This window comes from Ranitomeya imitator, chromosome 5, assembly GCF_032444005.1.
Source record: "Ranitomeya imitator isolate aRanImi1 chromosome 5, aRanImi1.pri, whole genome shotgun sequence".
In the NCBI taxonomy this organism is placed as follows: domain Eukaryota; kingdom Metazoa; phylum Chordata; class Amphibia; order Anura; family Dendrobatidae; genus Ranitomeya; species Ranitomeya imitator.
The window spans coordinates 212,577,679-212,590,677 of record NC_091286.1 but is presented as its reverse complement, the minus strand read 5'-3'; the positions used below and the strand labels follow the sequence as shown (position 1 = coordinate 212,590,677).

The following is a 12,999-nucleotide window of genomic DNA, read 5'->3' as shown; positions in this document are numbered from 1 at the left end:
GCAAATGTGGCTCTAGTTATGAATTTAACATGCAGATCTTACAGAAATTTTTCTATGGGATAGACAACATATTTCGTTAGAATGCAACATTTGTCTTTTGTTTGTCTCTTATATATCTCTCCAGTATAACAATTAACCCCTTTACACCTGAGGGTGGTTTGCACGTTAATGACCAGGCTAATTTTAACAATTCTGACCACTGTCCCTTCATGAGGTAATAACTCTGGAACGTTTCAATGGATCTGACTCTGAGAATGTTTTCTCGTGACATATTGTAATTCTTGATAGTTGTAAAATTTCTTTGATATAGCTTGCGATTATTTGTGAAAAAAATGGAAATTTGGTTGGCAAAAATTTTGAAAACATCTCAATTTTTCAACTTTGAATTTTCAAGCCCTTAAATCACAGAGATATATCATACAAAATACTTAATAAGAAAAATTTCCCACATGTCTACTTTATATCAGCACAATTTTGGAACCAACCTTTTTTTGTTAGGAAGTTATAAAGATTAAAAGTTGACCAGCGATTTCTCATTTTTACAACACCATTTTTTTTAAGGTACCGCATCACATTTGAAGTCACTTTGAGTGACACCATTCTAAAAACTGCACCCCCAAGGTGCTCAAAACTACATACAAGAAGTGTATTAACCCTTCAGGTGCTTTAGAAGAATTTTTGGAATGTTTTAAAAAAAATGAGCATTTAACTTTTTTCACAAAAAATGTATTTCAGATCCAATTTTTTTCATTTTCCCAAGGGTAACAGGACAAATTGCACCACAACTTTTGGGGTCCAATTTCTCCTACATACACTGATACCCCATATGTGGGGATAAACACACATACTGTTTGGGCACATGGCAGACCAAGGGAAGGAGCGCCATTTGACTTTTTCAACGCAAAATTGCCTGGAATAGAGATCGGACACCATGTCACGTTTGGAGTGCCCCTGATGTGCCTAAACAGTAGAACCCCCCCCACAAGTGACCCCATTTTGGAAACTAGACCCCCTCAAGCAATGTATTTAAATGCATGGTGAGCACCTTGAACCCCCAGGTGAGTCACAGAAGTTTATAACGTTGAGCCGTGGATATAATTAAATCACATTTTCTCACAAAAAATGTTATTTTAGCCCCAGATTTTGCATTTTCATAATTGTAACAATAGAAATTGCACCATACAATTTGTTGTGCAATTAATCTTGAGTACGCTGATATCCCATATGTGGGGAAATACTACTTTTGAGGCACAGTGCAAAGCTCAGAAGGGAAGAGGCACCATATTGGAGTTCAGATTTTGCGGGAATGGTTTGAGGGTGCCATGTCACATTGGCAGAGCCCCTGAAATGCCAGAACAACAGAAACCTCCTATATGTGAACTCATTTACAAGCTACACTCCCCAATGAATTTATCTAGAGGTGCAGTGATCATATTGACACCACATGTGCATCACGGAATTTTATACCACTGAGCGGTGAAAAAATTATAAATTACATTTTTACAGTTAAAAAATGTTTTAGCCCCAAGTTTTTAATTTTTCTAAGAGCTATTAGGAATTTTTTTTACAACAAGCGAAGGTACATTTTTTCCTGAGTACGCCAATACCCTACATGTAATTGGGAAGGCAAGGAGCACCAGATTAGACTGTTATGGTTTGCAGGTGCCATGACCCACTGAGAGAGCCCATGAGGTGAAAGAACAGCAGAACTCCTCATAAGTGACCCCATTTTACAAACTACACCTCTCAATGAATTCATCTAGGGGTGCAGTGATGATGTTGACACCATGGGTGTGTCACAAAATGTTATAGCATTGGGCACGTAACACATAACTTCATTTTTACCACCAAAATTTTTTTTTCGCCAAAGATTTTACATTTTTACACAAGAAGTGGGTAAAAATGGCAGCACAATTTGTCCCACAATTTCTACTGAATGTGGCAAAACCCCATATGTGGCTGTACAGTACAAGTTAACCATACGAAGAGACTCGGGAGGAACAGAGCGCGGACTTCATATACACAGAAAAATGTGGGGAGAAGAAACCTCCAGCGATGAATTAAGAATGAAAGTTATCTTTTTTGTAAAAAAAAATGAAAAAGCTTTTATTTGGGACAGTAGTACATTAAAAAAGACATGGATCATGGTTTTTCATCCCAGGATGTGGTGACCAGGATTCATGTCTTATTTAATATACTACTGTACTGAATAAAAGTTTTTTCATTTTTTTTACAAAAAAGATAACTCTCCTTCTTGATTTCAGCGCTGGAGGATTCTCTCCCCACCTTTTTCTATTTTGCCAACGTCCAAGACTGAGACAGCTCCGGGGCGATGCTACTTCATCTGGCAAGGTGCTGCAAAAGATAATGAGCTGACGTTTTTCCCCCACTATTTTCCCTCTGTTGTTTTCATATACAGAGCCCCTCATTGCTATTAGAGCAGAATCCCCCCTCAAATGACACCATTTGAGAAACTATACCTCTTGGGGAATATATCTACAGGTGTAGTGACGATTTTGACTCCATGGGTATTTTCCAGAAACAAGCAGCAATGAATGTTGGAGAGTGAAAACTACAAACTGCCGCTGTAGTGAGCAGTACACACTAGTGACCAGTACATTGCAATCACCAGTACGTTTTGACCAACAAGTGCTTCTGGAATCATGCACCCATAAGTTAAGCGGGCTTTCATCACTTCATAAATTCCAAATGTGGACGCAATATCTAATTTAGGTATACTGTGGGGCTCAGAAGGGAAGGGGCATTTGGATTTGGGAGCAGAGAATTTGATGAATTTCTTTTGGTGGGTGAGGAGCCATTTCACTTTTCCAAAGCCTTTGTGCTACCAGTAACGTGGAAGCCCCCTATATTTCTGTTAACAGATGGCTGACCTGAGTGAGGGCTTGCTTTTATTGTGGATTGAGTTGAATCTTTTATTGGGAACATTTTCCATAATGTTTGGGATCACATTATCCGGCACTCTACACTGAACACTTACTTTGGGGTTTCCATCTCGGAGTGACATGATTCAGATGAAACTCCTGAGGATCCATTCACTATAGTGAGCCAGCAGAGTTACTCTGGACTCTGTCTGGCCTCTGTTCAGCGGTGTTCTTCTTTTTAGAAGTAAACAAAACTGTGGCCGACTGCACCGCCAGATCACTGGTCAGTTGACGCCCACTGTGCCTCCAATTACCTCGCTATAGGGAATCTTCTGCCAGGGGTTCTGTCTGAATCACATATTTCAGAGATTTACACAGAAACCCTGGTGCAAGCACTCAGTTCAGGATAAATGTGCGCTGAGCCTTACTGCAATCTTTGGGAGGCAGAATGGAAAAATCAACAGCAGGTGAAGAATTGGTTTTACTTTTTTTAACGCCATTCCTCATGCAGTACAAGTGATTAGGTGACTTTATTCTTTGGGTAGGTGCGATTACAGCAATACCAGATTTAGGCCTTTTTCACACGTGTGTGTCTTCGATACGTGTGGTGACAGTTTTCACCAGTACTGGAGACCAGTATACACGGTGACCCATTCAAATTAATGGGTCTGTGCACATGTCAGTGTTTTCCACGGACCATGTGTCCATGGGCAGAACACTCTAACATGTCTGTTTTTTTATGTCAGCACGGGCCGCAAAACATCCCGCACACGTGCACATGGATAACACACATGGATGTCATCCGTGTGATGCACATCGACGCCAGGGAAGAAGCGCTACTGTAAGCGTTGTTCCCCAGTGTCGGGTGCTGAACACAGCTCTCATCATTCTCCCCTGCTCTGCCGGCGATCGGCATGAGCAGGGGAGAATGATGAGAATCATATTTAACCCCTTACCGGCATCGGACGTACTATACCGTCCGATGCCGGCTCCCCTGCTTTGATGCAGGGCTCCGCGGTGAGCCCGCACCAAAGCCGGGACATGTCAGCTGTTTTGAACAGCTGACATGTGCCCGTAATAGGCGCGGGCAGAATCGCGATCTGCCCGCACCTATTAACTAGTTAAATGCCGCTGTCAAACGCAGACAGCGGCATTTAACTACCGCTTCCGGCCGGGCGGCCGGAAATGACGTCATCGCCGACCCCCGTCACATGTCCGGGGGTCGGCGATGCGTCTCCACTGTAGCCATAGAGGTCCTTGAGACCTCTATGGTTACTGATTGCCCGTCGCTGTGAGCGCCACCCTGTGGTCGGCGCTTACAGCACACGTGCAATTCTGCTACATAGCAGCGATCAGCAGATCGCTGCTATGTAGCAGAGCCGATCGTGCTATGCCTGCTTCTAGCCTCTCATGGAGGCTATTGAAGCATGGCAAAAGTTAAAAAAAAAAGTTTAAAAAAATGTGAAAAAAATAAAAAAAACATAAAAGTTTAAATCACCCCCCTTTCGCCCCAATCAAAATAAATCAATAAAAAAAATATCAAATCTACGCATATTTGGTATCGCCGCGCTCAGAATTGCCCGATCTATCAAATAAAAAAAGTATTAACCTGATCGCTAAACAGCGTAGCGGGAAAAAAACTCGAAACGCCAGAATTACGTTTTTTTGGTCGCCGCGACATTGCATTAAAATGCAATAACGGGCGATCAAAAGAACGTATCTGCACCGAAATGCTATCATTAAAAACGTCATCTCGGCACGCAAAAAATAAGCCCTCAACCGACCCCAGATCACAAAAAATGGAGACGCTACGAGTATCGGAAAATGGCGCAATTTTTTTTTTTTTTTTTTTTTTTTAGCAAAGTTTGGAATTTTTTTTCACCACTTAGATAAAAAATAACCTAGTCATGTTTGGTGTCTATGAACTCGTAATGACCTGGAGAATCATAATGGCAGGTCATTTTTAGCATTTAGTGAACCTAGCAAAAAAGCCAAACAAAAAACCAATGTGGGATTGCACTTTTTTTGCAATTTCACCGCACTTGGAATTTTTTTCCCGTTTTCTAGTACACGACATGCTAAAACCAATGATGTCGTTCAAAAGTACAACTCGTCCCGCAAAAAATAAGCCCTCACATGGCCAAATTGACGGAAAAATAAAAAAGTTATGGCTCTGGGAAGGAGGGGAGCGAAAAACGAACACGGAAAAACGAAAAATCCCCCGGTCATGAAGGGGTTAAGTGATAAAATATCACTAATAACAGTGACAGCAGGAGCAGCTAAAGGTGTATTCATCAGCTGCCGTCTGCGCTATAAATAAATAAATGAAAAAAAGGTGTGGGTTCCCCTGTGTTTTCTATAATCAGCCAGGCAGAACTCACAGCTGGGGGCTGCAGTCTTCTGCTGTCAGCTTCAGCAAGTTTGGTTATCAAGAATAGAGGGGTCCCCACCCACACTGATTTTTTTAAATATTTAAATAGATAATTTTTAAAAATGGCATCAGGTCCCCCCATTTTTGACAACCGGCTTACTAAAGCTCACAGCTGGGGGCTGGCATTCTTAGACTGGTAAGGGGCCATGGATACTGACCACCAGCATAAAAATAACAGCCCGCAGCTGCTAATTAGATGTGTCAATTCTGGTGCTTTGCTCGGTTTTTCCCACTTGCCCTGTAGCAGTGGAAAGTGGGGTTAATATTTGTGGGGTTGATGCTACCTTTGTGTTGTCAGGTGACATCAAGCCCACGGATTAGTAATGGAGAGGTGTATATAACACATCTATCTATTACTAATCCTATATTTACATTTTTAAAAAAGACACAGCCAGAATAAATTCCTTTATTAGAAATAAAACAAAACACACTTTTCCAATTTTATTTAAAAATACACAGTTATACTCACCTAGTGCCTAATTCCACCGAAGCCCTTGTTCTCCTGTAATAAAACAAAAAAAAAACAACCATATCCCTCACCTGTCGGTCGTTCTGTCCCACGCCGTAATCCATATCTGAGGGATAGTTAGTTTTCAACCTGGGCGGTGCCAAAATGCGACCATCCAGGCTGAGAACCACTGGTGAATAAGCTGCTGCGAGCGCAGCGTCAGTGACTCGTGGAGATGTCATCGAGATTACCTCCAGTCACTGAGGCTCTGTTCACAGCCGGGCTGAACTACCATGACCTTAATAAGATTTCGGTAACCTCGGTGAGATTCCCGCTAGCACCGAGAGCTAGCGGGGATCTCACCAAGGTCACGACATTTCAGCCCGGCAGACATGAAACTGCTTCTACAATAGGGATCATTTTTACAATTGTAACATTGGTTTAGGCACAGATCTTTCTCAACTTTCATTCACCTATAAATCATTCAATAGTTAGATTGACCATACCGTCTACTGTCTGTTGAGTTCTACACTTTTCTGCTGTAGCCAAACCCAATGCCCTAGCCCAGTTAGTCATCTTCTTTCTGGCTACTATGTGATCTATACTGAATCACTGTTGCCAAAGACTGCAAGTCATATCCCTGCACTTACAGATATCTCTTTGCTATTCTATACTATTTGGTTGTTGCCATTTTCCACTAGGTATGCACACATATCTTCTGCTTTTTGTACAGTGTGCATTAGAGGTATACTCCGCTGTTCCTGGGCAGTGTACCCTCTTCAGCATAACCAGACATGAAACAGCATTTACACGAGGGATTATCTTTCAAGTTTTGGTGACAAGCCATTGCTTCTTCACTTTGAAATTAGCTTCCCTGACCCTATTCTCTAAATAAAATGCGGATTTTTGGTTGGTTTAAACAATTTTACAGTTCAATTTCATAATGTTACGAAATATATACATAGTTTGTTACCTTGAATTGTGGTAAGGTCAACTATAGAAATAAAAATAAGCTCAATTAGAACAGAATTTAAAAGTTAACTCAAACTAATATTTATCCTGCATTTGTTGGTACATCTATTTACCAAACCATCTGGCTAAGTGTGCAAAGCTCTTCAAAGTTTCACTACTGAGAACTCACTATGCAAAAATGAAAGTGGTTGTTCAACCAAGAATGCTGTATTTCTCTTTCATTTGTCTCTTAAATACAGTATAACAACAAAATAGACACAAAATAAGTCAATAATGTTGTTAAAGTAGAGTTTTCTACAGTGTATGAAAGGCCTATTCATCTCCAGTGTGCTGTCAGAGAGGTTTTTCAGACCAACTGATGGATTTTTAACAACATTTTGGATGAGAATATCTTCCACAAGTGTAGAAAACTTTACATTTGTAAATATGAATTGAGTAAGAATCAGTGACAACTTTCATTCACTCACAGCTGATGCCAATGACTGGAAAGTCCATGTCATTTGCTTGTCTGTCCATTGTCTTCTATACTTTTATGATGCCGATGGACCAGGGCAAGCTAGTCATCTACTTTCTTTAAACCATAAGATCTGTACTATACTACTGCTAAAAAGGGCTATCAGTCCTATCCCTACACTTACAGACATCTTATAGCCTGTCCTTTCCAATTTCATATTGCACAGTTACTGTCACTACCCAGTAGACACCCACACACATCTCCTGTTTTTGTCCATTGTGTAGTATTGATATACTCTACTGCTGCTCGGAAGTATATCCACTTCAGCATACACAGACATGAAACGGCTGCTAAAATAGGGATCATTTTTCAAATCTTCGTGACAAACCATTGCTTTTTCATTTTCAAATGAGCTAGCCTTGTCCTATTCTCTAAATATAGGAAAGATTTTTGGATGGCTTGAACACGTCAAAACAGTTCTGTTTCAAAATCTTACTATATATATAGTTTATGTTACCTTGAATAGTGGTAGGTTCAACTGCAGAAATAATAATAAGCTCAATTAGAAAATAATTTAAAAGTTAACTCAAACTTATATTTCTTCTGCCTTTGTTCATCCACCTATTTACCTGAAGATAACAGTGGAAAGTTTAGGAAACTTTTGCTACTGAGGTATCACTATGTTTTTCAAATTTAAATCGTTTCTTCACCTGAAGATATTTTTAACCCTGCTGTTCTGTTTAGATTTCACATACACTTGTACTGTTCCCAGTCATTTTTGACCGTCCTTATAAAATAATCATTTTTAGCTAATCTAAGTGGTTTTTTTAAACAGTTTTTGCACTATTATATTGCTTGTGAAGATGGTTGTTCAAATACCAGAAAAAAAAATAAATACAAAGCTTGTTTTATATTTTTTTTATATCCAAAAGGGAACATGGTATTTTTTCGATTTTTGTAAAAATTGATTATTTTTGCAGATAAAAAAAAATATCTTGATCTAAATGTTAACTATAAGTAATAATATCAAACATTATGTAGATATACTTTTTTCAAAGGCAAAAAAAAAAAAAAAGCTTTTTTCTCTATAAAATGGCAAAAAACGTTGTTTTTTATACACTTATACTGTTCCCGGTCATTTTTGACCGGACCTAACAAAGTTGTGATTTGTACCTAATTCAAGTGTTATTTGATTACCTGTTGCATTGTTTTACTGTATGTGAACATGGTTTTCAATAATCAGATGAAAAATTAAATCAAAAACTTTTATTTTTTGAATCAAATAAATTAACATTTTTTGCAATATTTGCTTCATATTGCACATAAAAACTTTTCTTTATTCTAAACTATATACAAACTTTAAAAGAAAAAAAGGTTTTTTGTCAAAAACAAATGATAAATGCGATCAATGTATTACTTGCATTGATCACATGTATAATTTACATGACGCTTGCACAAGTATTTTGCACATTTACAACACATAATATTAGATTTATGGTTACTGGACGTTGGACAGAATGAGCATCTTTTTCGCTTGCAGCTGGTTGCGATGGTGGAAGCCGTTTCAGTATCAGTGGTGGTCGAAGCTGTTGGCTCGCCGTCTCCACCATGCTCTCGAATTTGTCGGGCCACTTTTTCTGCACTCTCATTTCTTGGATTTCGTGGCCGTGTTTTTACATATGGATTAGTGAGAGACTTCCCCAATTCCTCAATAAAAAGCCGTCGTTTGTGTAATTTTTTTTCTTGCCATTTGGGGTTTATTTCCCGCCACAATACAAAGGCATTATAGGCAGATACATCGATCAGGTTGTAAAAGAGAATCATAGGCCACCTATTTGTTTTTCTTTTACATGTATACGTGCCTACAAGCTGGTCTAATGTGTCAACAGCACCTTTAGTGGCGTTATAGTGAAGAATCATGTCTGGCTTTCTGTCATCTCTCTCACTTATTTTTGCATCATGGTGCATGGTGCTCATGAGGATAACTTGTTTAATTTTTTTGGGAACGTACGACACTACCGTAGTGTCCTTTGTAAAATAAAACATTGAACTGTGTACGTCTCTCTTATTGAGGATACCCTGTGGAAGTTCAGGTTTATTTTTTCGTACAGTACCCAGCATAGTTATATTGTTTTTTTGTAACATCTGCCCCAATTGGTAGGATGTGAAGAAATTGTCACAGGTAACGTTTCTCCCTTTGAGTCCATGGGTCAAGTCCAAAACTACCCTCATGCCTTGGTTTTTTTCAGGTCTTTCTAGAGGGTTTTTTCCAATATATACTTGAACATTTGCAGCATATGATGTTTTACTGTCACACAGAGTCCAGATTTTTATACCGTATTTTGCTGGTTTACTTGGAATGTATTGCCTGAATGGGCACCTGCCTCTAAATGACACCAGCTGCTCATCAACAGTGACATTTTCTACGGTATTATAACATTTTGGGAGTATCTCGACCCATTTACTCCACAAATCCCTAATTGGGGCAAGTTTATCTGTGCTTCTTCTTTCAGATCTATCCGTTTTGTCATCAAACCGTAGAACTCTGGAAATTTCGTGGAATCTTTCTAAAGACATGGTGGCCCTAAATATATGGCGCCCCGTTTCCGAATTCCACAAACTTTTAGTGGACTCTCCATATGATTTGTATACTCCAGCTAATAGAAGTAACCCGATGTAAGCATTCATAGCCGTCACATCGAAGTTCTTCCATTTATCGCCATAAACCTTTTTTCCCTCAATGTTTGTCATTTGGATAAGTATATTTTGCATGGCTATATTTATGAATAATAGGAATGCCGATTGAATGTCATCAATTCTAGCAATTGCATATCTAGTGGGACCTGGAGTATTTGTGATGACATTTGATGAAGACCTTCTACCAGTCGGAGCAGGAGGCTGCAATTTCCAAACGACATCTTTGTTTTTTGAATTGATTTCTTGCGTCAGACCGGTTGTCGGGGTTTCCACATCAGATTCACCCTCAGAATCCGAGTTCTCGGCAATATCTTCATCCTCACTAATGTTGTCCTCCTCTTCGGAGACATTTTCAGGTGGGACATCCTCGTCTGTATCGGAGTCGTTTATAAACTCCTCCAATTCAGCTTGGGTGAAGTGTCTTCTTCTCATGCTGTAAGGCATCACTGTTGAATGAAAAAATAAAATATATCCATAAACAATGAATGAAAAAAAAAATCAAAACAATTTCGCAACAATACACACAATAACGTCCCGTCACACATTGAGATATGCCCTGTGATTATGGTGCTGGAGCGTCGCAAACAAAAATGAGGCATGCACTCATTCTATCACAGCAGTGAGAATATGTACTCATAAGCAGACATTGAGTCTACACAACCCTAATGCTAACCCCCTATCATCCATTCTATCACAGCAGTGAGAATATGTACTCATAAGCAGACATTGAGTCTACACAACCCTAATGCTAACCCCCTATCATCCATTTTATCACAGCAGTGAGAATATTGAATAATTTTAGAATAAAAGAATAATTTATCTGTAACATACCTGTAAAAATGGGACTTCAGAGCTCTGACGTCTGAACCTCTGCTCACTCTGTGTTGTCTCCAGCTGAACTGAAACTCTACACTGCTATGTTATCTGTCTACAGATAAGATCAGAGCAGACACCACCCTGCAGCAGGAAAAAGCTCACAGTACAACACTTTAGGTGAATTCTGCTTAGGACAGCATTGCACAGTGTAATACTGTACAACCAGCAAACACATGGAAAATCAGAAAATCATGATTTACAATATGAAATGTTGACAACTGAATGGAACTAGATCTATATGAACAGCAGGGTAAATAAAAACCAGTGAAATAAATTGCGCATAGCTATACTGGAAGCGAATCCGTCGGCTGTATCGCAACTTGAAAATGTTGATATGTGTAAATCTTTTCTGACCAAAAGTAGTCAGATACATTGATAAATAGTAGTAGATGCAATATATAGTTCAAAATGAGGTGATAGCACCTTTATTTTTGTCAAAAATTGTCTGGAGAGCTGAATAAAGGCCTATCGGTCATTTTTGACCGAACAGTACAAGTGTAAAAAAAATTGTACCAAATAAAGTAAACAAAAATTAAAAAAAAAAAAAATTCCCACAGAGAGTACCCCCCTAATGACGAAAAGTCAGGGAGCCTCAAGTCTCAGAATCACACGCTGAATTTTTATAACATTATAGAATTTCAAAAACGGTCATTTTTGACCTAACAGAACAGCAGGGTTAAGCAAGCACCGTGTTAGGATTGGCGGAATGCACCAAATAAATATATTAATAAGGTGTGTTCGCAACCCAGGGTCCACCGTGCGGAGATGGAAATCGCTTCTAGGCAATGGTGGACACGATATGGCGGTAGAGCACCAAATACACGCGGGTTAAATGTCAACTGTTGTGAACAGCAGCAAACTCTGTTGCTCCACAGAGTCGTAGCAAACTAATACAATAACGCTGTTGCCTGTTAGTTGTCACAGGTCACAGCAGATTTGGGCAAGTTCGGTCGCTGACTCAGCCCCTAAAACGCAGGGATTAGAGTCTGACTGGACCCACTGTGTGCACGGCGTCGCACTGGTGATGCCTCTATATATTTGGCTTGAGTGTGGTCTCTAGACTCAGCCCCAAGGATGCGGGAATTAGAGTATGACTGGATCCACTATGCGCACGGCGTCGCAATGGCGATGCCACTACCTGGCGTTGACTCTGACTCCACCCTAGTACTCTTGCAACAACCAGAGGGTAGGGGTTCATTAGGAGCTTTCACCAGAGTCATTCACACATGCACACACACACACACGCTTGTCATGGTCTATACTAGCGAACGGCCGTGTGGCCATGAGATCCTTTTATAGATGCCAGTCTGCAAGGACCTTGCTAGTAAGCCAATCCGAACTCACTTGAGGACCTGGGCATGTGACCTCATACCACCAATGAGTGGTCATCTCATGGGCATGCTCAGAAGAGCAAAAGCTGGACTTAGTCCCAGGAGCGTCTGCTCGCCGCTGTCTAATGCTGGTTGCTATAGCTGAACCTGTAGAGGCAGCAGCAACCAGACGTACAGCTTGAGACTGAGCAAGACGCTGTGACCAACATCTTTGCTGAGCAGAGTCCTCTGTGGCTGAGACAGAATGGGAGACTGCAAAAGACATGACTTGGGATTCCTCCTGTACAGCGGGAGAATCCTGACGCCTAACACACTGAAGCTTGCCAAATCCTAAAAATGCAGAATGTACACACTGCTAGTATTCGGTTTCACTTGCTGGACCAGATCCAGTGGTCGTCACTTGATCACAAATATCCTATTTGCATATTTGCATTACCAAGCCGACAAGAGTCTCACCTGCTTTCCTCATTAGATTCTATTGAAACGTGCCTGAGACACTAGTTAGAATTTGGAAGTTACAGTGTTTGCCTGCCTAAAGTTTCCTTAAGATGGACAACTTTTTAAAAATGGAACATTTAATTTCTTTTTTGTCTTTAAATCCAGTATAACAATAAAATAGGTACAAAAAGCCAATGGTGTTGATAAAATAGAGTTTTCTACAGACAGAGAAAGGCATTTGCCTCAAATAATCTCTTTTGTGAAAATTGTTTCTCCTTCTATGTCCTTTCTCCAGCCCTGAAACCCTATCCTGTGGATTTCTGGCTCAGCCGTTTGGAACATTGGCAATATCTGGTCCAGTTTGCTATGGGCATAGTATGATGTTGCATCTCCAGTGTGCTGTCAGACATTATATTCATTATTACCTGGATTTCTCACATCCATTCAGATCAGGTTACATATGTGGAAAT

General features: G+C 40.0%; 1 protein-coding gene across 17 annotated transcripts in view; it reads right to left on the bottom strand.

Annotated features, from left to right (window-relative positions):
• LOC138681740 (scavenger receptor cysteine-rich domain-containing protein DMBT1-like) overlaps nt 1-12,999 on the bottom strand; it is a 491,932-nt gene that overhangs the window by 319,540 nt on the left and 159,393 nt on the right. For 11 of the 17 annotated variants that reach the window (XM_069769545.1, XM_069725880.1, XM_069769547.1 and 8 more), the window contains 2 exons: nt 7,705-7,725; nt 6,735-6,755 (listed from right to left, as the gene is read on the bottom strand). The exons of 3 other annotated variants lie outside the window; for them this stretch is intronic. In XM_069769545.1, the coding sequence (XP_069625646.1) occupies nt 6,735-6,755; nt 7,705-7,725 (42 nt within the window). The remainder of the gene's footprint in view (nt 1-6,734; nt 6,756-7,704; nt 7,726-12,999) is intronic. 3 more of the 17 variants (XM_069769550.1, XM_069725874.1, XM_069725873.1) reach the window with 1 other exon arrangement.